Source organism: Macrotis lagotis, chromosome X (genome assembly GCF_037893015.1).
Source record: "Macrotis lagotis isolate mMagLag1 chromosome X, bilby.v1.9.chrom.fasta, whole genome shotgun sequence".
NCBI lineage: Eukaryota > Metazoa > Chordata > Mammalia > Peramelemorphia > Peramelidae > Macrotis > Macrotis lagotis.
Window position 1 is genome coordinate 140,798,045 of NC_133666.1, and position 25,783 is coordinate 140,823,827.

Consider the following 25,783-nt stretch of genomic DNA (forward strand, 5'->3'; position numbering starts at 1 on the left):
CTATACCAAAAGGACTATAAAACCGAGTATACTTTGCAATATTATTACTTAGGTCTGTATCCCAAAGATAATTTTTTTAAAAAAGGAAAAGGACCTATATATACAAAAATATGTGTAGTGACTTTTTCTGGTGGCAAAGAATTGTAAATCAAGGGCATGTTCATTAATTGGGGATGAGCTGAACAAGTTGTGGTGTATGACTGTAATGGAGTATTATTATAAGAAATAAGAAATGGGGGTGGTTTCAGGGAAAAAACATTGCAAAACTTATATGAATTGATATAGTTAAGTGAGAAGAACTGGGAGATCAATGCACACAATAGCAGCAACACTGTAATAATCAACTGTGAAAGACTTTGCTACTCTGATTAATATAATTTAATACAAGATAATTCCAAAGGACTCATGATGAAAAATGCTATCCAACTCCAGAGAGAACTGATGAACTACACATAAATTGAAGTATAATTTTATCACTTTCTTTTTCCTGTTTTTTTTGGAATTATGGCTAATATGAAAAAAAGTTTTATATGACTTCCCATGTATAATTGATAACAAACATATTGCCTGTCTTCTCACTCAGTTGGAAGAAGAGAATAAAAATTCAAAATGTAAAAATTAAATAATAAATTAAAATGGTTTTAAAAAGAAAAAAAACAAAAGTCAGGATTATCTGTAATGGTGATAAGCTATAAGCCTTTCCAATAAGATCAAGAGGTAAGCAAGAATATCCAATATCATCATTAGTTATTCAATATTATATTAGAAATGCTATAAAGCAGTAAAAAAAGAAAAAAGAATTGAAAGAATAACCAAAAGCAAAAAGGAAACAAAACTATCACTTTTTGGAGATAATTTACTTAGAAAACCCTAGAGTCTGAACTAAAAATCTAACTGCAACAATTAAAAACAATAAACAAAGTTGCAGAGCACAAAATAAACATATGTCTGTGAATTACCAAAAAAATCCATCAGAGGGAGAAAAGTTATATTTAAAGTGACTGGAGAAAATATAAAATATTAGAGTCTACATGTCAAGAACGCAATTATAAAACACACTTTAAATGGAGATAGCTCTAAAAGGAAGCCTAGCAATATCTGATCTTAAACTATACTACAAAGACTTAATTATCAAAACAATTTGGCAATGAGTAAGAAATAGGTTAATCTGTGGAACACACACAATAATAGAAACAAAAGAACATAATAACTCATTATCTAATAAAGCCAAAGATCCTAACTTTGGCAGCCAGAACTCACTGTTCACCAAAAACTACTGATTAAACTGAACAGTCTAGTCAAAATTAGGTACATACTAATATTTTGCTTTATATTCAAATATAAGCTCCTAATAAATGCATGGTTTAAACATGGTTTAAACCTACAGAATGCCAAAAAATCATCTAAAAAACTACTAGAAATAATTAGCAACTTTAGCAAAGTCGCAGGATATAAAATAAACCCTCATAAATCCTCAACATTTCTATGACTAGCAAGATATAGCAGAAAGAGCTAGAAAGAGAAATCCCATTCAAAGTAACCTCAGACAATATAAAATACCTGGGAGTTTACCTGCCAAGGCAGACTCAAAAACTTTTTGAAAACAATTACAAAACACTTCTTCACACAAATAAGATCAGATTTAAATAATTGGGCAAACATCAACTGCTCATGGATTGGTCGAACTAATATAATAAAAATGACAATTCTACCAAAACTAAACTACCTGTTTAGTGCACCTACCAATCAAAATTCCAAAAATTACTTTAATGAGTTAGAAAAAATTGTAAGTAAATTCATATGGAGAAATAAAAAGTCAAGAATTTCCAGGGATTCAATGAAAAAAAGTGCAAAAGAAGGTGGCTTAGCCCTACCAGATCTAAAATTATATCATAAATTTGAATATCAAGATAAATCTATCAGTCAGAACAATTCATGGGCAAACAAAGAGAAGCTCACTGAGGTAAAATGGATGATTGTGAATATATAAAATTAAAAATTGGCACAAACAAAACGGATACAACTAAAACTGGCAATTTGGAAATATGCTGGCAAAGCTTCTAAACTGCATACTTCTTGACTCAGTGGTATAACTACTACAGATATACCCTAAAAAGATCAAAGAAAGAGGAAAATATTTATAATACTTAAAACAGTTCTTTTGTAGTGACAACTGAAATCGAAGGAGATGCCAATTGATAATGCTTGAAGGTATAGAATGTGATACTGTATTACTGAGCTATAAGAAACAACAAAGGGCATAGTTTCTGAACAACTATATAAACTGATAAAAAGAGTAGTGAGTAGAACCAAGAAAACTCTTTATACAATAACAATAATACAATAACTTTGAAAGATTTAGGAATTTTGTTCAACAAAGTTGAACTAAAATTCCAAAGGACTCATGATAAAATATGCTAGTGACCTTCAGATAGAGAGCAAATGGATTCAAGAGTGCAGATTAAAACATATTTTTGTTTATTTTTATTATGGATATGGCTAATGCAGGAATTTATTTTATATGACTATACATATGTTTTCATTTTTCTTGCTTTTTTTTTCAATGGAAGGGGAAAGGGAAGAGAAAGGGAGAAAATTTGGAACTGAAAATTAAGTTGAATTTTAGAAATACTATGTCATGTGGACAAAGACTATAAGTAGACAAAATTTAAAAGAATATAAGCAAATAGATAAATATAAATAAATAAATAATCACCTTTAAAATGCCCTAATATAAAATATATAAATATAAATTAAAATTAAATAAATTCAACCTAAATGTCTAACAACTAACTGGAGGGTATAATGCACAAACTATGGTGGAACAGTATAATGGGATTAATACAAAACTCAATTGTGGACAAACCCCCTATAGATTCAAGAAGAATGAGACTGAATATTAGTGATGATCAACAAAAAGAACCTGAGGAGAAATTAGATAGGTGGGAAAAGAACTTGGAATGGATATGATCAATACTGATTTAACAATGGATTTAACAATGAAAAGTTCACTGAAACTGCTAGGCATGTAACCCAAGAAATTTATTTGCAAAAAGAAGGGTCCCACATATACAAAAATACCTAAGTAGCAAAGACCTGGAAACAAGACAGAAGCTTATCAACATGAGTATAGCTAAACAAGTTGTGGTACATGAAAGTAGTGAATTCTGTGCTTTAAGAAACAAGGAAGATTATTAAAACAGAGAAGAATGGGATGACTTATGAACTAATGCAAAGTGAAAGTAAGCAGAAGCTGAAAAACTATCCAAGAAAAAGTCACAGTGAGTAATTTTTCCAGCCCATGTTAGCAGAGGGAAACAGGCTTGAGAGTTCTGGGGACAATAGGGACACAGGGCAAAAAGACGTTCCAAAAGTAAAGATAGATACAAACTGGTAGCTTTGTTATCTACTACATGATTCCAAGTCACAACTTTACAAGCAGACAAGACAACTTCTACTGCTCCCTGGTAGGGGTGGGCTGTGATAGAGAAAGAAGAAGTTCAGAAGCAAGCAATTGTATTGAAGTTCAGCCCTCACGAGGAGAGCAGGCTCCCAAGTGCAGCATCTAGTCCAGCTTGCATAGGAATAAATGGAATAGAAAACCTTAACCAAAGCGGAACCTATAGTTCAGAGTTGCTGAGCTCAAAACCAAGAGGCAGTAATACACTGCCCTGGATCATATCACTCTGAAACAGTAAAATATGCAGGTTCCCCTTACCTGCTCCTCAGATTCTTAAATAAAACAACACTCAATACCCTAAGAATGCAATAAAGGATCAGTCCAGCCTCCAAAAGTGCAGCAAAGTACAATTCTAAATATCAAGTCCAAAGTCAGGAATGTAGGTTGGGGAAAAAAAAAAGCATAGCTCAACAAGCATCATATGCAATGGAGATAGGCTAGAGACATTCCCAATAAGATCAGGGGTGAAACAAGGGTGCCCATTATCACCATTACTATTCAATATTGTATTAGAAATGTTAGCTTCAGCAATAAGAGAAGAAAAAGAAATTGAAGGAATTAGAATTGGGAAGGAAGAGATAATACTCTCACTCTTTGCAGATGACATGATGGTATACCTACAGAATGCCAAAAAATCATCTAAAAAACTACTAGAAATAATTAGCAACTTTAGCAAAGTCGCAGGATATAAAATAAACCCTCATAAATCCTCAACATTTCTATGACTAGCAAGATATAGCAGAAAGAGCTAGAAAGAGAAATCCCATTCAAAGTAACCTCAGACAATATAAAATACCTGGGAGTTTACCTGCCAAGGCAGACTCAAAAACTTTTTGAAAACAATTACAAAACACTTCTTCACACAAATAAGATCAGATTTAAATAATTGGGCAAACATCAACTGCTCATGGATTGGTCGAACTAATATAATAAAAATGACAATTCTACCAAAACTAAACTACCTGTTTAGTGCCCCTACCAATCAAAATTCCAAAAATTACTTTAATGAGTTAGAAAAAATTGTAAGTAAATTCATATGGAGAAATAAAAAGTCAAGAATTTCCAGGGATTCAATGAAAAAAAGTGCAAAAGAAGGTGGCTTAGCCCTACCAGATCTAAAATTATATCATAAAACATCAGTCATCAAAATGGTCTGGTATTGGTTAAGAAATAGAGTGGTGGACCAGTGGAATAGACTAGGCACAATAGCAGGAAACGATTATAGTAATCTGTTGTTTGATAAACCCAAAGAGTCCAGCTATTGAGATAAAAAAACTCTCTCTTAAAAACTCTTGGGGACTGTCCTCCATGATTCTGTACTGCCAGAGTGTTTTCCCCTCTCTCCCCCCATACAGGAGAGAGAGCTACTTCAGGAAGAATTAGTAAAAAATGTAATTCCTGAATATGGCAGCAGAAGAGCCTCTCCTAGGAGCTCTCTCCAAAATACTTCAAAAATCTTAAAATTATGACTCTAACTAAATTTTCAAGAGATAGAACCCACAGAAAGCTTCAGTGAAGCAACTCTCCAGTCCACGATAACCTGGAAAATAGTGGTCAGAGGGGTGGCCGGACAGAATGAAGAAACTTCAGCCCTGGGGTGCCTGGGAGCCATGGCTCCCAGCACCAGAAGGAGTTTCCTGACCTGCAACCCAAGAGAGCAAAAAAGCAGAACTTGGAAAATCAGCAGGGAGACCTCTGCTAGAGCTAGCACAAAGCCCAGGCCCTCAGCCGATCGCAATACTCAGCACGCCCAGATTCAGGGAATGGAAGCAGGCTTGTGGAGCTGGCAAGCAGGAGCCTCTAGTCAGCTGCGCCCTGAGTGCTCAGCCCAAGGAAGGTAAGGGAGTGGAGGGTGACTTCCGAGGTCTGTCTTCTGTCGCTGGAACAGGACTCTGAGGGTCTGACCACATTCAGATCCTAATCACAGTCTAGGCCACCCCACAGAACCGGGACCCCCACCCCAGCCCCATGGCAGAGGGGTGCATTTGTGGATTTGTGGTCATTCACAGACCAGGAGAGCAATCAGAGTCTCACACACTGTGGTCCTTGTGGGGATATCCCAATAAAACTCAAAAGCTCAGGAAGCAGCCCAAAACCAGGCACAGGCTAGGGAAATGAATAAACAGAAAAAAAAAAGGAACTGGACCATTGACGAATACTTTGTCTATGAACCCAAGGAAGATCAAAATACTCAATCTGAAGATGAGGAAGTACAAGCTTCTGCAACTAAAGACTCCAAGAAATATAGAAGTTGGGCTCAGGCTATGATAGAGCTCAAAAATGCTTTTGAAAATCAAGTAAGGGAGATAGAAAAAAAATTGGGAAAAGAAATGAGAGAGATGCAGGAAAAACATGAAAACAAAGTCAGCAGCTTAGTCAAGGAGATCCAAAAAAATGCTGAAGAAAATATCATATTAAAAAACAGCTTAGGTCAAATGGATAAAACAGTTCAAAAAGTTGAGGGGAAGAATACTTTATTTTTTTAATTTATTTTTTTATTCTCATTTTGTACAAATTTTTTTTACATTAATAAAATATTTTCATTTACAAGTAAACAAAATACCCCTTCCCCCATGAATATAGATAGACTTGCTTGGGCGAAAAAAGTAAAGGGGAGAGAAAAAAAATTAAAAATAAAAAAAAATAATAGTAATAATTGTAGGTATGGCCAGGTGGCGCAATGGACAAAGCACCAGCCTTGGAGCCTCGAGCACCGGAGCCCATATCCATCATCGTAAACCCAACCATCACCCAGTCATGTGACATGCAAGCCACCCGATCCCCACTGCCCTGCAAAAACCAAAAAGAAGAAAAAAAAAGACCCAAAATAAAATAAAATAGTAATGATAGTAGGGGTGGCTGGGTGGCAGACAGGGCATTGGCCCTTGAGCCAGGAGCACCTGGGTCCAAATGCAGCCCCAGACACCCAAAGATCACCCTGCTATGTGGCCCCAGGCAGGCCATCCAGCCCCACTTGGACTGCAACCTCCCCCAAATAATAATAACAAAAAATGTGCTTGAGGCTTTGTTCCAACACCAATAACTCTGTCATGGGTGGATCTCACTCTTTATGATAAGTCCATCACAGAAGTTACTTCCATATTTTTCCACTGTTGCCATTGCTGATCGCAACTCCCTTCTTTCTTATTTCTCCACTACCATGTATTCTATTTTCTCTCTCCTTTCACTATGACTCTGCTGTAGGGTCGTTGACTGGCTCAGCAGACAGATCCCTAGTTCTGGGGCCAAGAAGCCCTGAGCCCCCATACCACCCCTTAGGCCCAGAATCCACCTGGCCCCATGGTCCTGGGCAGGCCTTCCAATCCCAGCCCCTTGCAAGAAGCAAGAAAGAAAATGTGTTATATCTGGCCACTCTCCCCCCATGGTCCATCCTCTCCTCCTTTATTCACACCCCCACCCCTTCCCCCTGCTCCCCCCTCCTTCTTACTCCAGTTGTCTATACCCCATTGAGTATATTTGCTGTTTCCTCTCCTAGCCATCTCTGATGAGAGCAAAGGTTCCCTCATTCCCCCTTGCCTCCTCCCTTCCATATCATTGCAATAGCTCATTGTAATAAAAAAAAATCTTATGTGAAATATCTTGGACTATTCCCCCTCTCATTTTTCTTTTTCCCATTCCATTTCCCTTTTTTTTCTATTGACTCCATTTTTACACTATATTTTATCCTCGAATTCAGCTTTCTCCTGTGCTTCAACTATAAAAGCTCTCTCTACCTGCTCTATTAACTGAGAAGGTTCATATGAGTATTATCAGTGTCATTTTTCTATGCAGGAATACATGCAGTTCATCTTCATTAAGTCCCTCATATTTTCCCCCTCTCCTCCAATCTCCATGTTTCACCTGAGTCCTGCATCTGAAAATCAAACCTTCTGTTCAGCTCTGGCCATTCCAACAGGAACATTTGAAATTCCCCTGGTTCACTGAAAATCCATCTTTTTCCCTGGAAGAGGACATTCAGCCTTGCTGGGTAGTTCATTCTTGGCTGCATTCTAAGCTCTCTTGCCTTCCAGTATATTGTATTCCAAGCCCTACGAGCTTCCAATGTAGATGCTGCTAAGTCCTGTGTGATCCTGACTGCAGCTCCACGATATTTGAACTGTGTCCTTCTGGCTGCTTGTAATATTTTCTCTTTGACTCGGGAGTTCTGGAACTTGGCTATAATATTCCTAGGTGTTGATTTTTTGGGATTGCTTTCTCTGGGGGATCAGTGGATTCTCTCCATTTCTATTTTGCCCTCTGCTTCTAGAATATCAGGGCATTTTCCTGTAGTAATTCTTTGAAAATGATGTCAAGGCTCTTTTCCTGATCATGACTTTCAGGTATTCCAATGATTTTTAAATTATCTTTCCTAAGTCTGTTTTCCATATCAGTTGTTTTTTTCAATGAGATATTTCACATTTTCTTCTAATTTTTCATTTTTTTTGGTTTTGAAGTATTGATTCCTGATTTCTGGTAAATTCCTCAATCTCCCTGAATTCTATTCTTTGTCTGAAGGATTTGTTCTCCTCAGAGAGTTTTCTTATCTCTTTTTTCCATCTGGCCAATTTTGCTTTTTAAAGCATTCTTCTCCTCAATAACTTTTTGAACTGTTTTATCCATTTGACCTAAGCTGGTTTTTAGCATGCTATTTTCTTCAGCATTTTTTTGGATTTCCTTGACTAAGCTACTGACTTCATTTTCATGTTTTTCCTGCATCTCTCTCCTTTCTTTTCCCAGTTTTTCTTCCAACTCCCTCATTTGATTTTCAAAGTCTTTTTTGAGCTCTGTCATAGCCTGAGCCCAATTTCTGTTTTTCTTGGAGTCTTTAGATGCAGGAGCTTGTGCTTCCTCATCTCCAGACTCAGTATTTTGATCCTTCTTGGGCTCATTTGCAAAATATTTCTCAATGGTCTTCATTTTGTTTCTCTGCTTGCTCATTTTCCTAGCCTGGGCCTGGTTTGGGGTGCTTCCTGAGCTTTTGGGACACTCCCACAAGGGTCTCAGTGTGTGAGGCTCTGTCCTCCCTCCTGGTCTGTGAATGACCATAAGTGCCCCCCTCTGCCACGGGGCTGAGGTGGGGGGGCCTAGACTGCGATCAGGATCTGAATGTGGTCAGAGCCCCAGAGTCCTGTTCCAGGGGCAGAGGGCAGAGCTCTGCAGCATCTTTCTCTTCACTCCCCTCCCTCAGCTCAATGGGCTCATGCCCTGGGGGCTTCTGCTTACCGCCTCCGCCTGCTTCTGTTTCTGGCTCTGGGCTGCAGAAAGACCAAGCTGCTCCCTGTGTGACCCAATAGCTGGGCTCCACATGCTTGCTCTGGCAGAGGCCCCCTGCTGTTCCCCCACTGTGTGCCCAGTACTCCTTGGGGTGCAGCTCAGGAGACTCCCCCGCTGCTGTGAGCTGAGACTCCCAGCACCCTGGGGCTGCCTCCAGGAGGCTGAAGTTCTTTCACTCTGGCGGGCCGCCCCTCCGACCCTGGGGAGCAGAGCCTTTCTGCTCTTTTCCAGGTTACCTTGAGTAGGAGAACTGCCTCACTGGGTCCCTTTGTGGGTTCTGTCTCACGAAAGTTTAGTTAGAGTCCTTAGCTGATGAGTTTTATCAGAGAGCTCCTAAGACTCCATCCCTTCTTGTCACCATCTTGGCTCTGCCCCCCGAAGAATACTTTAAAAAGCAGAATTGGCCAGATGGAAAAGGAGATAAGAAAGCTCTCTGAGGAAAATAAATCCTTCGGATGTAGAATGGAGCTAAAGGAGGCTGATGACTTTACAAGAAGTCAAGATACAATACTTCACCAAACGAATGAAAAATTAGAAAATGTAAAACATCTCATTGAAAAAACAACTAATCTGGAAATCAGATCCAGGAAAGATAATTTTAAAATTATTGGGATACCTGAAAATCATGATCAGGAAAAGAGCCTTGACCTCATTTTTAATGAATTCCTACAGGAAAATTGCCCTGATATCCTAGAAGCAGAGGGAAAAAATTGAAATTGAGAGAATCCACCAATCTCTCTGAGAAAGAGATCCAAAAAAAAAAAAACCCAACCCCCTGGAATATTATAGCCAAGTTCCAGAAATCCCAAGTCAAAGAGAAAATATTACAAGCAGCCAGAAGGACACAATTCAAATACTGTGGAGCTGCAGTCAGGATCACACAAGAATTGGCAGCAACTACATTAAGGGCTTGTAGGGCTTGGAATATAATATTCTGGAAGGCAAAAGAGCTTGGAATGCAATTCAAGAATCAACTACCCAGCAAAACTGAACATCCTCTTCCAGGGGAAAAGATGAACTTTCAATAAAATGGGAATTTCAAATGTTCCTGTTAAAACAACCAGAGCTGAACAGAAAGTTTGACTTTCAAGTACAGGACTCAGGTGAAGCACAGAGAGTGGACAAGAAGGGTAAATTATGAGGGAATTAATGATGATGAATTGCATGTATTCCTGCATAAAAAATGATACTGATAATACTCATGTGAACCTTCACATTTAATAAGAGCAGGCAGAAGGAGCTTTTATATATGAGGCACAGGAGAGAGCTGAATTTGAAGATATAATATATTGTAAAAATGGAGTCAATGGTTAAAAAGAAAATGTATGGAGAGTAAGAGAAAGGAGAGGTGGAATAGGCTAAGATATTTCATATAAAAGATTTTTTTTTGAAATGATATGGAAGGGGGGAAGGCAAGGGGAAATGAAAAAGCCTTCCCTCTCATCAAAAATGACAGAGAGGAAACAGCATACACATTCAATAGGGTATGAATGTCTACAGTAAAAAGGAAAGAGGGGGGACAGGGGGAAGGGAGGAATGTGGGTGATGGAGGAGAGGGTAGACATAGGAGAGAATAGTGAGATATAACACATACTTTTTGCAAGGTGCTGGGATTGGGTGGCCTGTCCAGGACCAGAGGCCGGGTGGTTGTTGGGTCTCTGGGTAGCATATGGCCTTGGGTTCTTTTGGCCCCAGGGCCAGTGCTCTGTCAATATGCCACTCAGCTACCCTACAGCACATTTTAGAAGAGGAATAAAGTGAAAGGAGAGGGAAAAAATAATATATGGTAGTGGGGAGGAATGTATGGAGGGAATTACAGTCAGCAACAGCAACTGTGGAAAAATATGGAAGTAACTTCTGTGATGGACTTATGATAAAGAATGTGATCCACCAGAGATGGAACTGATGGTAGCAGAACACAGACTGAAACACACTTTTTTTCCTCTTTCTTTTACTTTATTTCTCATGAGGTTCTATATTTTTGTGGGGGAGGGGGCATTATGTTTACTCTTAAACAAGAATATTTTAGTAATGTGTAAATAAAGTCATATTAACCAAAAAAAAGAAAAAAAACTCTGGGGGGGGGCAGCTAGGTGGCGCAGTGGATAGAGCACTGGCCCTGGAGTCAGCAATACCTGAGTTCAAATCCGGCCTCAGACACTTAATAATTACCTAGCTGTGTGGCCTTGGGCAAGCCACTTAACCCTATTGCCTTGCAAAAAAAAAAGCTATTGGGAAAACTGAAAGTTAGTATGGCAGAAACTTGGAATAGAACAACATCTCACACCTTATACCAAGATAAGATGAAAATGGATACAGGATCTAGACATAAAAAACAGTATTATAAGCAAACTAGAAGATCAAGGACTAGTTTACCTGGAAAGAGAAGCAGTTTATGACCAAGGAAAAGATGGAGAATATCATTAAAAATAAACTAGATAACATTTATTCAATTAAATTAAAAAACTTTTGCATAAACAAAACCACTGTAATCAAGACCAAAAGAAAGGTAGTTAATTGGGAAAAATTTTTACAACTAATATCCTGATAAAGGACTCATTTATAAAATCCAGAAAGAACTGAGTCAATTTATAAAAAAAAAAGACAAGCCATTCCCCAACTGACAAATGGTTAAAGGATATGCAGAAGCAATTTACAGATAAGGAAATCAAAGCAATTTATAATTATATGAAAAATTGCTCTTAAATCATTACGGATTAGAGAAATGCAAATTAAAACATACCTGAGGTACCACCTCACACCTCTCAGACTGGCTAATATGACCAGAAAGTACAATGATCAATGCTAGAAGAGATGTGGGGAAATCTGGGACACAAATGCATTGTTGGTGGAGTTGTGAACTCATCCAAACTTTCTGGAGAGTAATTTGGAATTATGCCTAAAGTGCAACAAAAATATGATACCCTTTGATCCAGCAATATCTCTACTAGGGCTATATCCTAAAGAGATCTTGAAAAAGGGTAAAAACATCACTTGTACAAAAATATTCATAGCAGTTCTGTTTGTGCTGGCAAAGAACTGGAAATTGAGTGAATGTCCATCAATTGGGGAATGGCTGAACAAATTGTGGTATATGTACACTATTATTCTATTAGAAACTAGGAGGGATGAGACTTCAGAGAAGCCTGGAAAGACTTGCATGCCTAGTGAGATAGCAGAACCAGAAGGACACTGTACACCCTAACAGCAACATAGGGTTAATGATCAATCTTAATGAACTTGCTCATTTCATCAGTGTAATAATCAATTTTAAGGTATCTGCAATGGAAAATACCATCTGTATCCAAAAAAGGAATTGGTGAGTTTAAAGGAAGACCAAAGACTTTATTACCTTTAATTTTAAAAAAAAGTTATCTTAAGCATTATGTTATTTTGCTATCTCTTATATTTTATTTTTCCTTAAGGATATGATTTTTCTCTCAAGATATTCAATTTTGATAAATGTATATAGCATGTAAAGAATGTAAAGACTACAAGACTGCCTTCTGTGGAGGTGGGTAGAGGGAAGCAAGACTGGGGGAAAAATTGTAAAATTCAAAAATATTTTAAAAATTGATACAATCCCCCCAAATTAAAAAGGGTGAATTCACCTCTAAAATAAAATTAGAGCAATTATTTAGGTATTTTACCTAATTATATGCCAAAATTTTTTATGATCTAAGCAAAATGGATAAATGTTTAGAAAATATAAATAGTTGGGATTAACAGAAGAAAAAGAATATTTAAATAACCCTATTTAAATTTTTTTTATTTATTTAAGGCAATGGGGGTAAGTGACTTGCTCAAGGTCACACGGCCAGGCAATTATTAACTGTCTGAGGTCGATTTGAACTCAGGTCCTCCTGACTCCAGGACCGGTGCTCTATCCACTGTGTTGCCTAGCTGCCCCAATTACCTTATTCTTAAAAAAAGAAATTGAACTACAACTCAATGAATTCCCTAAGAAAAAATCCCCAGAACCATATGGATTCATAAGTGAAGCCTACCAAACACTGAGAACAGATTGATTACAACACTATATAAACTGTTTAGAAAAATTAGCAAAGGAATACTGCCAGATTTTTTTAATCATATAAAGATGGTGCTGACATCTAAAATCAGGGAGAAGAAAAACAGAGAAAAAAGTTATAGATGGGGGCAGCTAGGCGGCGTAGTGGATAAAGCACCGGCCCTGGAGTCAGGAGTACCTGGGTTCAAATCTGGTTTCAGACCCTTAATAATTACCTAGCTGTGTGGCCTTGGGTAAGCCACTTAACCCCGTTTGCCTTGCAAAAAATAAAACCTAAAAAAAAAAGTTATAGACTAATTTCCCTAGTGAATGTTGATACAAAAATTTTAAATAAAATACTAGCAAGTAGATTATAGCAACACAATACAAAAGTCACAGACACTGAACAGTGGGGTTTATAATAGGAATGCAGAGCTGATTGAGTATTAGGAAAATTATATTAATAAGAAAACTGGGGAGGGGGGTGCAACCAAGATGGTGGCAGGAATTCAGCCTCGCTTAGGTGCTCTCTCCAAAATATTTCAAAAAACCTTAAAATTATAACTCTAACTAAATTATTGAGAGACAGAACCTACAGAAAGATCCAGTGAGACAATTCTCCAGCCCAAGGTAACCTGGAAAATTCGGTTCCATGGGGTTGGAGGGGCAGCACCACACCAGGGTGAAGGAACAGCCCCAGAGCACCTGGGAGTCCCGGCTCTCAGCAGAAGCAGTTTCCTGACCTGCACCCGAGGGAGCAACCAAGCACAACTTGGAAGATCAGCAGGGAGATTTCTGCCAGAGCAAGTGCAAAGCCCAGGCCCTCAGGGCGGCACACTCAGCACAGCCCAGATCCCAGTAAACAGAAGCAGACCTGTGGAACTGCCCAGCAGGAGCTTCCAGGCAGCTGCACCCTGAATGCTCAGCCCACAGGAGTTAAGGGAATAGAGGGAGACTGCCGAGGTCTGTCCTGTCCCTGGGACAGGACTCTGGGGCTCTGATCACATTCAGATACTGGTTGCAGTCTGGGGCCCCCATAGACCTTCCTCACAATCCCAGGGCAGAGGGGTGCACTTATGGTAATTCAACAGACCAGGAGAGCAGTCAGAGCCTCACACATTGAGGTCCTTTTGGGGTGGGGTGTCCCAATAATACTAAGAAGCTCAGGAAGCACCCCAAAACCAGACACAAACTGGGGAAATGAGTAAACAGGGAAAAAAAGGAACCTGACCATAGACAATTACTTTGATCCAACGGAAGACCAAATCACACAATCAGAAGATGAGAAAGTCCAAGAAGCTTCTGCCTCTAAAGACTCCAAAAAAATGGAAGTTGGGCTCAGGCTATGACAGAGCTCAAAAAATGTTTTGAAAATCAAGTAAGGGAGATAGAAGACAAATTGGGAAAAGAAATGAGAGAGATACAGGAAAAACATGAAAAAGAAGTCAGCAGGTTAGTCAAGGAGATCCAAAAAAATGCTGAAGAAAATACCATGTTAAAAACCAGCTTGGGTCAAATGGATAAAACAGTTCAAAAAGTTATCAAGGAGAAGAATGTTTTAAAAAGCAGAACTGTCCAGATGGAAAAGGAGATAAGAAAGCTCTCTGAGGTAAACAAACCCTTCAGATGCAGAATGGAAGTGAAGGAAGCTAATGACTTTGCAGGGAATCAAGACACCATAATTCAACACCAAAAGAATGAAAAATTAGAAGAAAATGTCAACTATCTCACTGAAAAAACAACTGATCTGGAAAACAGATCCAGGAAAGATAATTTAAAAATTATTGGTCCATCTGAAAGTCATGATCAGGAAAAGAACCTTGACTTCATTTTTAAAGAATTTCTGCAGGAAAATTGTGATGTAAAATGTGTCATTTTGATTACATCAAATTAAAAAGGTTTTTGTATAAACAAAACCATTTCTGCCAAGAATAGAAGGAAAATAGGAAACTGAGAAAAAAATTTTTATAGCAAGTCTCTCTGAAAAAAAGTTTCATTTCTCAAATATATAGAAAAATGAGTCAATTTTATAAGAATATGAGTCATTCCCCCCAAATGGTCAAAGGATACAATAAGCAGTTTTCAGGAGAAGAAATCAAAGTTATCTATAATCATATTAAAAAATACTTTGAATTGCTATTGATTACTGCTCAGTATTTCAGTTGTGTCCAGTTCTTCCCCCATTTAGGATTTTCTTGACAAAGACACAAGTGTGGTTTGCCATTTTTTCTTCCAGTCTATTTTGCAGATGAGGGAAATGAGGTCAAGAGTGTTAACTGACTTTCCCAGGTCACAAAGCTATTAAGTGGCTGATGAATTTGTCATATATGATAGAATACTATTGTGTTCTAAGAAATGATGAACAAGATACTTTCAGAAAAACCTTAGTTAGATTTACATAAACTGATGCAAAGTGAAATAGGACCAGGAGTGCAGGTACATAGTAAAAGCAATTATACAATAATCAATTTTGAATGCCTTAGCTATTCTTAGCAATACAATGAACCAAGACAATTCTGAAGAACTAATGATGAAAACTGCTTATCTACCTTCAGAGAATAAATGGATGGAGTCTAAATGTAAGTTGAAACACATTTTTTTACCCTCTTTATTATTCTTGGTTTTATTTTTAGTCTCTTTCCTTTTGCAAACTGGCTAATGTGGAAATTTTTTCCATGACTGCATATGTATATCCTAAATCAAACTGCTGTTTATCTTTTCAAGGAATGAGGAGAGGACAAAGGGAGAGAGAATTTGGAATTAAAAATTTTTTTTAAATGTTTAAAATTTTTGTTTATATATAATTGGGGGGGGAGCACCATGCCAAACCTCAAGGGGGAATTAAGGATGCATCCCAATGCCCTCTAAATTGATTTTATTCATGTTTTATGAGTACATCAGGGACCATATTTAACTATTATACTTACAGCTGAGATTGTTTCTCGGCTAGTTCTTTGGTTTTTTCCTAAAAGCAAAAGAATAAAAATAAAAAATGAGAAAATATACGATTATATTTATAGTTATATCCAATACCTATGGTACTCTTATCAATATCAGAAACATGAAACAATCATATCAGTCTATATGGGAACTATGTTGGAAAAACCAGCAACATATCTCATTCAATTTTTTTTCTTCCCCTTTTTCAAACTAACCTACATATTTACTAAAGCAGGCACTCTCACAATCACTCATTCCCCATGACAATTACTAAAGACTAAATACTTATCACATTTATAAATTAGAATTCTGAGTTTGCTTTTTTCACTGTTAATTATGTATTTTTAAAATGTTGCAATTCTGTGATTTATGAGTAAATCAAAATATATCTGAATTTTTAGAAATATTTAAATGTTAACATCAGGTACCCAGGTTCAACCAATATTTGCAGTGCTAACAACTTAAAAGACTTTAAGTGAAGACTCAAGTCTAATTTTAACTACTGACCTAAAAAGGTAAACAGATCTATAATTCATAAGTATAGTTAGTCTTCAAACTATCCATATTAACCAATATTTGGTTATCTAGTCATTACAGCAGAGATTAAAGAACCCTGAACTTGCATTCAGAAGACCTGAAACCTAACTCTGCCATTTAATTAACCAAATAATTAGGCAAGTCACTTAACTTCTCTGACCCTCAGTTTCCTCACTTGTAAAAGGATATTGGCATAGATGATCTCTAAGGTTCCATCCAACTCCAAAATCCTATCCTATATCAACAAATTTTGTAGCAACTATATGAAAGGAGGAGATCAAAAAGCTCCTAAAAAGATAGTAAAAAAAAAAAGTCTAGAAGAGGAATCATAGGATTTAGAATTGAAAAATATTATCAGGTCATCAAGTCCAACTGTCTTATTTTAGATTAGTATCTACCGATCAGTATTATTGAGAGCTTTATTATAATTCATATTTATTTAAAAATATGAATATACAGATTTCATTTTTTTATTTGGGCTTCAACTCCATATTCTATTTATTTTTTGACTAAATAAAATAAAAATGTTTAAAGTGAAAATATTTTAAATGTTAAAATTATTCATAATATGTAGGCATTTTACACTAAATTGATTTCACCAGGAACCAATGGATATTATTGGTTCTCCATGAGTATAATGTGATTATTGCTTATAGAAATCATAATACTGAATTTCATACAGAGAACTCTAGGACACTTGACACAGTACTCAGATTACAATGTCCTTGGTATTGAGGGTTAACTATAAGATATATATTGCCAACCTTAACCAATCACATTAAACTTTACTTGTCAATAGCTACAAAAAAAACCAAGTCAGTTTTTCTAAAAAGAAATGCTACAAAAATATGCCTTTTTCACGTTTGCCCTAAGACATAGACTGACTTAAGGAGCATAGGACTGATCACCCAGAATGATCAATCTGAACTAAAAGGATCTCTAGTTCTCTCAATGAGATTAAGAGTAAGTACTTTCTCATTTAGTAGATAGATACAACTCAGATAACTCCCATTTGGTTTTTTTTTTCCTTTGTAAGGCAATGGGATTAAGTGACATATAAGATCACACAGCTAATAAGTATCAAATTTCTGAGGCTGAATTTGAACTTGGGTCCTCCTGATTCCAGGGCCAGTGCTCTTTCTACTGTGCCACTTAGCTGCCCTGCATATATCTCCTCTTAGTCAGCTAATAGTCAATTCCAAACATAGTTCAGACTTTCCAAGTGGGTGTCAATTTTCCAAGGAGAAGTTATCCCAGATGCTAGGTGGCCTCCTATAAAGTTACTTTAATTTAAAAAATGACTACTTCATATGTATTAGCCTTCTGCCTCTGCCACCACATTACTGAAAGACTTTAATGCTGGTATCATCTATTGGAAGAAGATGAACAGCACATCTAGCCTTGCTCCCATCAGATTTTACCACCTGTGTTCACATGTAGGAAGCAACAAAGTTATGGGCAGCATATGCTTGTGCTAATGGCAAGGTGCCAGCAAAAAACTGTTTGTAGATAACTCTGAGGACTCCTACAGAACTATCATGAAAGATTATCAGTCATGTTGCTAGATCTAAGTTCTCAATTCAGAATATACCAGTAGCAACACTACTCTTCATAAAGACTCCAAATGAGAGATCCAAAAGTAATCTATGACAGTTAAAAAGGTTGGAGGAAAATATGTCTAGAACCTAAGCATGTAAAGCAAAAATAATGCTGATTTATTTTCATTCTGGCTGTGATTCCCTCAAACTGGAGTTGTGGCAAGATGAATCTGGTATCCTTTTGCTTATTTTCCAAAAGTTTTATCTGCTTGCCTAATATGCTTGGAAACATGAAAAATAAGTTAGGAACTGAAGACAAACAGAAAAGTTTCGTGTCAAGTGTTCCACTTCTAATAAATTCCAATGTCCCATTGAGGAAAGTTTCTAGCATTTCTAGCTCAATTTATGGATAGGGAAGTAAGAAGGAAGAGTGGGACCACTAACGTAGTACTGCTTCTTGATGCCTTAGGTTCTAGAACTAACTCTGTCTCTGACAAAGAGTCAGGCAATTAAACCCAAGCATTATGGTCATATATGTCAGAGCCCAACCTCCCTCAAGCCCTTTTTTGACTGACCCAGACTGTCCTCTGTATCAGTTTGGTCAGTTTAAGCAACAGTTGCCCAAATTCTCCTGGCTCAAAGTTGGTTGCAGAATGTTGGATGCAGAGGCAGAGTAGGAACGCAGGTGTCAGCTTATGGTCATCACCCCCTGGCTCAATCAATGTCATGATCCTCTTCACTAGCACATCCTCTACTCCTGGTTCAAACTCCAGATGAAGCCTTCGTCGAGAGATCTTCTGATTAGGCAGAGCTCCATGCCTCTGGGGTGAGGAAGATGCTCTATCCCTGAGCACTGTCCCACACATTCTACAGGTGACAGGGTCTAAGGTACGGGGGACAGCTTTGAGATGTGCCAGAGTCTGGGCGGGGAGAACATGGGCTCGCACAGGATCCTTATAAAGCAGCAGGTAATAAAGCCCCAAGGAGATAAGGTCTCCATGGTGGAGTACCATAGTCTTTCCCACCTCTGAGAAGTTGATAGATATCTTAGCCCCAGGTATTGGCTCAAGAATAAGCTTCTCTTCTGCTTGAGAATTTCTTGAATGGCTGGAGAGGTAGAGCCGACGAATGGTACAGTGAAGGGGCAGAATGTCTGGTGCTGAAAGGCTGATGCTAGGCTTGCTAGAAGGAGTCCTTTGGCCCACTGTGTGCTGTTCGTGATTGAGCACATAAACTAAGCTATCCTGAAATGAAAATATAAAACTTCAGGGACAAGTCAAGGTTTCAGGCAACTTAATCAGGAAAAACACCAGGGAAAAGGGCACTCTGGTCATTTAAGCCTTCAATGCAAGAACTGTCCCAAGGGCCCTGAGCATACTTAAAGCTGAAGAGCCTTGGGATCTCTTTATTTGCATTTTTCCCTCCACCTGCCCCACATTTAGCACCTACTCTTAGATTGAGTAACTTTCTTTTTTTCTTCCCAGAGATTAGTGTCCCAGAGGACAATAAGCAACAGACTTGAGACTCAGAGACTGTTTCATTCTAACACCTTTGAATCTGCAGTGGTAGGATGACAAGTGACCTAGAAAGATAGAGAGAATGGCTTACTGACCACATGCCCATGACTGCTAAACTGTCCCCAGGTGAAACACAGCACTGCCTCCTTCTAATGTGCAAATCCAATATCTTTCTCTACTTCCAGTTAAGTAATCTGATATTTCCCATAATACTTGAGAATCTGAAACTTTCTATTTTAGTTTTAATGAGATATAATTCTTAAATAGAATAGGAAAATAAATTAAAGCTGCTGAGTAAATAAATGATAAAGAGGAAAATGAAGATTTATCTGTAGAAAGCATGTTAAGTGTGGATCAAAGGAGTAAGGCATCAATTTCTGGCTAAAGTATATTCAATGATGACACAAATGGTAACTGCTTCCAGAGTCATCCCTTAAGAAATATGCTTCATTCCATAGACTAAGAATGTCAACATATAAGCCAAAAAAAGAGGCTCTTCTTAGCTCTACCAATTATACCTATTCACCTCTTAAGATGAAGTCAAACAATCCTTTGTGTCCACCTAGAAGCCAAAACATGAAGCTCTCTGAGAAATGATCTGAATTCAGTGGAAAACTTAAGAACTATGAGGGATCATTATGGAATCCAATCCTATTTTGGTTCAAATGACTAAAATAGGCATACATGAAATTCTGTTAGCACATTTTCCTTGAGCACACTGTTGGCAAATGTTATCATTTGAATAGCATTTTTCCTCATTGTGAAAGGGCAAGTCACCTCAAGGGGCTGGGGCTAACTTGATAGAAGACTCTGGCCAAAAACTTAAGAAATAAAAGAGGATTCTTAGCATTCTCCATTTGGGGAATAAAATCAAGGGCTGTTTTTGGAGAGTGTAGACATGGGTTTGAATTCTGGTTCTCACATTTTCTACCTGAGTATTTGAGAGAAGGTAATTTTACTTTTCTGAATCTTAGTGTTCACTGGAAAATGAGTACAAGAATGTTTACATCAACTACCTCACAGGGGGTTATGCAAAGTATTTTCTAAATCTAAAAATCTTAAATAGGGGTGGTTATTATTACTGCTACCTGGAGTCAGCCTTCTTCATCTTGTAAAGGGTAGGAACAATTATGCATTACCTGAAAAGAACTGTCAAACTTCCTAATCATTATTAACATGACAAATGTATTTCTTCAAAATATCTTCAAGCCAACCTGCACACACTAATGAGCATCTCCATTCCCAATCCCTTCAATTCCTAGCTAGGGATTATAAATTATAAATTATCCTTACAAGGAAGATCACTTGACTAAAGACTCAAAGAAGACACTGAAAGAAGAGGTAAATTTTGTTTATCCCAAGTCTAGGCACTGCTTCCCTAGTCAGTTTCATGAGAGAATAGAGATACGTACATGCTGCTGACTATAGCCCTGTAGAAGGAGAAGGTGAGGCGATTGGTAAAGTGAGTATCGCATATTGCTACTGCTATTTCTCTTCAAAACACGGTCCTGGAACTCCTTGCCTGGGTCCTCTGGGCTTCGATTGGGGTCCATCAAAGTAGAATAATGCCCCTTTGACTCCTCTTCTTGTGTACTAGAATGAATCAAGCTGGTTTCACTAACTGTACGCCGAAGTACAGGTGGGCTGGGATTTCCTTTACATCCTGCTGTCAGAGTTGTAGCACCCTTTGCACGATTCTTCTGGAGTTTCCGTGCCTGAGCATTGATCCCTAAAATGAAAAGCAAATTGTTTTCAAACAATTACTTTTTTTCAGAATTAAAATAGTTGGGGTTCTAATTCAGGACTTAATTTCTCATTATCCTTCAGGTTCTCAATCTAGCTAAACAAGTTCCTTTTTAACTGAGACAAGTTTTCTCAAATGAGTCTATGCCTCCAAAATATTAGCATTCCTCCATCACCATCATTCTTCTACTGGTAGATCTTTCAAATATAGAAGACCATATAAACATGCTCATAGTCCATTTCCACCATCACACCCTTGGAGCTTTCCTTTAAGACAAAGCTCAACAAGTTCTGGTAATAAAACAAATGAAAAAACATTTATTAAGTACATACTAATGTACTGGTCACTGCTAGATAATACAAGGGGAAAAAATGGTCCCTTCCTTTGAAGAGCTTACATTCTAATGGAGAAGACAAGAGACTAAAGAAAACTAAGAAGCATAAATGCCTGTTTGTTAATTACTGCCTGCCAAGCTTACCTGGTTACTTTTTTTAAAATAGCATTTAAGATAACTTCAAAAGAAGACTACACAGGACAGGATCACTCAATGTTGGCAATGGTAGGGAACTGGCTTCTTTGGTTTTCAGCTATCATTGTACCTTATTCAACTCAGAAAATAGATCTGAACATTGAAACTGACTTAAACTTATTTGTCAATTTTATCTCAGAAGGGAATTTGCTTGAAACAATGGGAAATTCACTTGGGACTTTGAAAAATTTACTTGTCACTAAATTCTCACAGTAATAACAACAGCAGACAAAAGCAAAGACACAGTCAAAAAGTGGGCAGACACTGTGGGCTTCCATTGCTTTCATTCAGTGGACCAATAAAACTCCTTGGCCAGAAATGCTCAGTTACCTCTGAGTCTTCAAAAAGGATTTAAGATCTTTCTATAGCTGCCTACAGATGTATAGTGATCCTAATTTGGGTCTGAACCTAAACTTAAACAATACCAGTTTACTGGAGAAACATGATAGTTTTCTTCTCACTTCCCTTTCTTTTTATTATCTCATTAAAATGACTTCTAAATTTGATGGCTAGATTCTAGATCCAAAGTATATTTGATGAACCCTGTCTTTAAAATCTGTATGAGGGCTTCTCCTTGAAATTACCACCAGGTTTCAGTAACAGCACCAATACAACTGATCAGTTTATTTCCTAGGGTCCACAAGTATATCACATCATCTATATTTAGCATTCATAAAATTTCCTGTAAATTAACTTGTATCTTTCCCTCAGAAGTCACTGGAAAAATGCCATCATCATAGGGAAGCAACATCCATTCATCATAATTATCATATTATCATAGCATCACCTTTCAGCTTCAAAGAGTTTTATGGTCTTCAGAGTACTTATTTTACTTCACTTGAGCTTCTCATCCTTCATAAAATAAGACTAACATTATTCCCAATTTATAGATAAAGAAAAAAATTCAGAGAGATTTAGCTATTTGTCAAAGTTCACTTGGTAAAGTTACAAAGCAAGGAAATAAAACCCAGATCTTTTGGCTAGTACCTTTTGCTTATGCTTGTCTTTTATTACCAAAAAACAGGGGGTAAAAATGTGGAAAGGGTATGGGGGGGAGGGGTTGGAAGAATAAAAAAACAAAATAGAAAATAAGATTAAGTTCCCTGGATCTTAAGACCGACTGACTCTTCTTCTACTACTATATAAAAATAACCCTTAGTCAAAATAACTAAAAATATTGCTGTAAATATTTATAAAAACAAAATCAGAGATCTTTCAGAATAATTGGAAAACATGAGAAATTGCAGTATGTGAAAATTAGCTCCAAGTTTAAATGCTCCCCAAATTCATTATTAAGCATTCTCTTTTCAACCCTGAGCTTCATTTCTCCTTCAGAATGCCCTTTAGGCTTATTTTAGTCTTATATGAAGACCAAATCAAAATATGCAACGTTATCTGCCTAGAGTCATGCTAATTTAAAATAAATAAAAGAAATGTCAAGACACAAAGCTTAAGGACAAGAGATTCATTCCTTACCATACAACTGAAGACAGGGGCTTGTGAACTGTACTGGATGATCATCAGTTCTGCCAATGAGCAGGGTGAGAATGCCAACTGCCTGAACCTGCAGACTGCAGTATGAGGAATCTCAGAGACTGCCTGCTGCAGAGCAGACCTTAATTAACTTCTGGGTATCAATTCAGAAGAGCAGTCAAAAGAGTGAGACAGAAGGGCAACATAGAGCGTTCAACCCAATTATAAGTTAATCATCCTTCTGTCCATCTGTTTCATCTATCCCAAATAATGGTAGATTCAGCTCCCTTCTGGGACTGATAGCATTTACTAAATATTATTATCTGTGAGGCACAAAGAAATAAATGTAAATTAAGAAACGTAAAAATGGTATTTTATCTTTCAACCTTTTCTGAATCTAAGAACAAGGTTCTTAAATAGTACAGTTATAGTAAAAAAAAGAAAAGAAAAATAAAAAAGATTTCTATGAAAGAGGAAAAGATAAAAATTACCTTTTAGAAGTCATGAAGCTATAAAATCAGCAAGGAAGTTTAAGGGAAAAAAATAGTCTTTTTCTCTTTAATTTCCAAATTTCATTTTATGTGGCATGAAGCCCAGTGAATGCATGTAGGATAGGGTATTTGTTAGTACAGGCTTCTCCTCTGGGATCATATCTCCAAATCTGAAGACTCAGAGCAGAATGTACTATATTCCTCTATGCCAGAGACAACAGCTCTCTGCAGAGTCCACATTTTCAGGTCTGCTAAATACTTAAAGGGACCCTGACAAGTGGAAGTCTAGAAACAGATTAAGTTTAAAACTGTTAACTACTGGATGAAATTTATTTATAGTATTGAAATATTTTGACTGGCAGGTGCTTTGAATTGAACTCTCAAAAAATAAAAATATTTGCAATATAATTCTGGTAGAAACATGAAACAATGAGGATTTTTCCCTTTGAGAAGATATAAATGGAAAGTTCCTAAATGTAGCCTGACAGATTTTTGCCTTGGGAATCTTGGGAGTTGGTCCTTCAATAGAAAAGTATAAATCCATAGAGATGATGATATGAATCAGTAAGCACAGATCCATTCTGATCTTAGTTGGGAGATTGCTCACAGTTAAATGATCATTAGGAATTATAGTTTTCTCTTTGATAACACAGGTTGTAAAAATAAAAGCAGTTCCAACTCTTTATAGACACACACACACACACTTTCAAGTAGTGCTCTGATTCCTAATACATCATATCAAGATGTGCCATTCATCCTTAGAAGGAAAAAAATAACAGTTCTGATTCAACTGTTAGAAACAAAACCAAACTTTTTCCCCCAGAAATCACCTAGGAAGATAACAAATTACAGTTGTCCTTGGGATCTTTAATAGTAGCTAATAGAGCTTATTTGCGGATTATAAAATGTTCTAAGTTTAAAACTTGGTGCTCTGAAAAACCTTTTAGCTTCACTGACAAATATGAGTGGGGGAGTGGGTTCCTGATTTAAGATGCAGAATCTGTTGTTTTGGGTTGTTCTATACTAAATACCTATATCATTGGGTCAAAATCCTGGCAATTTTTGACATTTTCAATTTGATCACTTCATTAACAGTGATAAAAATACATCTTAAGAGATAGACACAAGTGAATTCTTCCAAAATTTATTCTGATGAATATTTTCAGAACAGGGAGAAAGTATAGTATAACAGAAAGTATAGTACAACAGAAATATCATTCCTGCTCTTTAACTTCTATGTGATCTTAACCAATTTGCTCCACTTCTCTGGGCCTCAGTTCTTCATCTATAAAATGAAAGGGGTTAGGATAGGTAACCCTGGGTTCCCTTCAAGCTCCAAATTTTTGACTTAAGAAGCACCTTATACTTTCAGACAGCACTGGACTGGGTCCTGAAGAATCAATATTAAACCAAGAATTCAACAACATTGTTTACACAGTATTTAAGATAAAACAAAATAAAAGAAAAAGAGTGCATTAGTTTTCTTAGATTTGAATCAGAAATATATAACTAACACCGGAGCCCAACAAGTAAGATTATAATAGATATTTGTGTCATATATCTCTCCTCCTAGATATTAAAGTTCCCTAAAGGCAGAAAAAGCCCTAAGGGTAAAAGACAAACTTTTTGCTGTAGCTACAAGTATTAATGTTGTACTCTCTTGAAATCTAAGAACAAGACATTTTTTTATTTTACTTTGTATCATCTTAAATACTGTATAAATAATATGTGTGGATTTGGAAAAGGTACCCTTTAGAGATCAAATTCCAGGCTTAACTTAGTCTTTAATTATTTCTTTACATATTAGGAATCAGTTTTAATGTAGTACGACTCATTTGTTAGGCTCAACTCTTGATTATTTATAATAATAAGGAAATTAGGGAAAAGTAAAATTCAAAAACAGTCCAAAAGACCTCCTTTAGTTCTTAGCCTCAAGCTCCCACAAAAGTTTTGGCAATATTAAAAAAATAATAAGTAAAGCTCACATGAGAGCTAAACTCAAAATCAAGAAGACTTGGAGAGCAATATGGAATTATACCCAAAGAGCAATAAAAGTTATCATACCCTTTAACCCAGCAATACCAATACAAGACCTATGTCCAGAAGAAATTATTAAAAAATGGGGAAAGTCCCACATTTTCAATATATTCATAGCAGCTCTTTTTATAGTGCAAAGAATTGGAAATTGAGGGGATACCTTGGGAAATGGCTGAACAAGTTATGGTATATGAATATTATGGAATACTATTGTTCTATAAGAAATCATGAATG

General features: G+C 36.9%; 1 protein-coding gene across 3 annotated transcripts in view; it reads right to left on the minus strand.

The window, feature by feature from the left end:
• Positions 1-25,783, minus strand: part of RADIL (Rap associating with DIL domain) — a 133,835-nt gene that overhangs the window by 67,575 nt on the left and 40,477 nt on the right. For 2 of the 3 annotated variants that reach the window (XM_074207002.1, XM_074207003.1), the window contains exons 3-5: positions 20,688-21,004; positions 18,334-19,002; positions 15,671-15,708 (exon numbers count right to left, since the gene is read on the minus strand). In XM_074207002.1, the coding sequence (XP_074063103.1) occupies positions 15,671-15,708; positions 18,334-19,002; positions 20,688-21,004 (1,024 nt within the window). The remainder of the gene's footprint in view (positions 1-15,670; positions 15,709-18,333; positions 19,003-20,687; positions 21,005-25,783) is intronic. The other variant, XM_074207004.1, reaches the window with a different exon arrangement.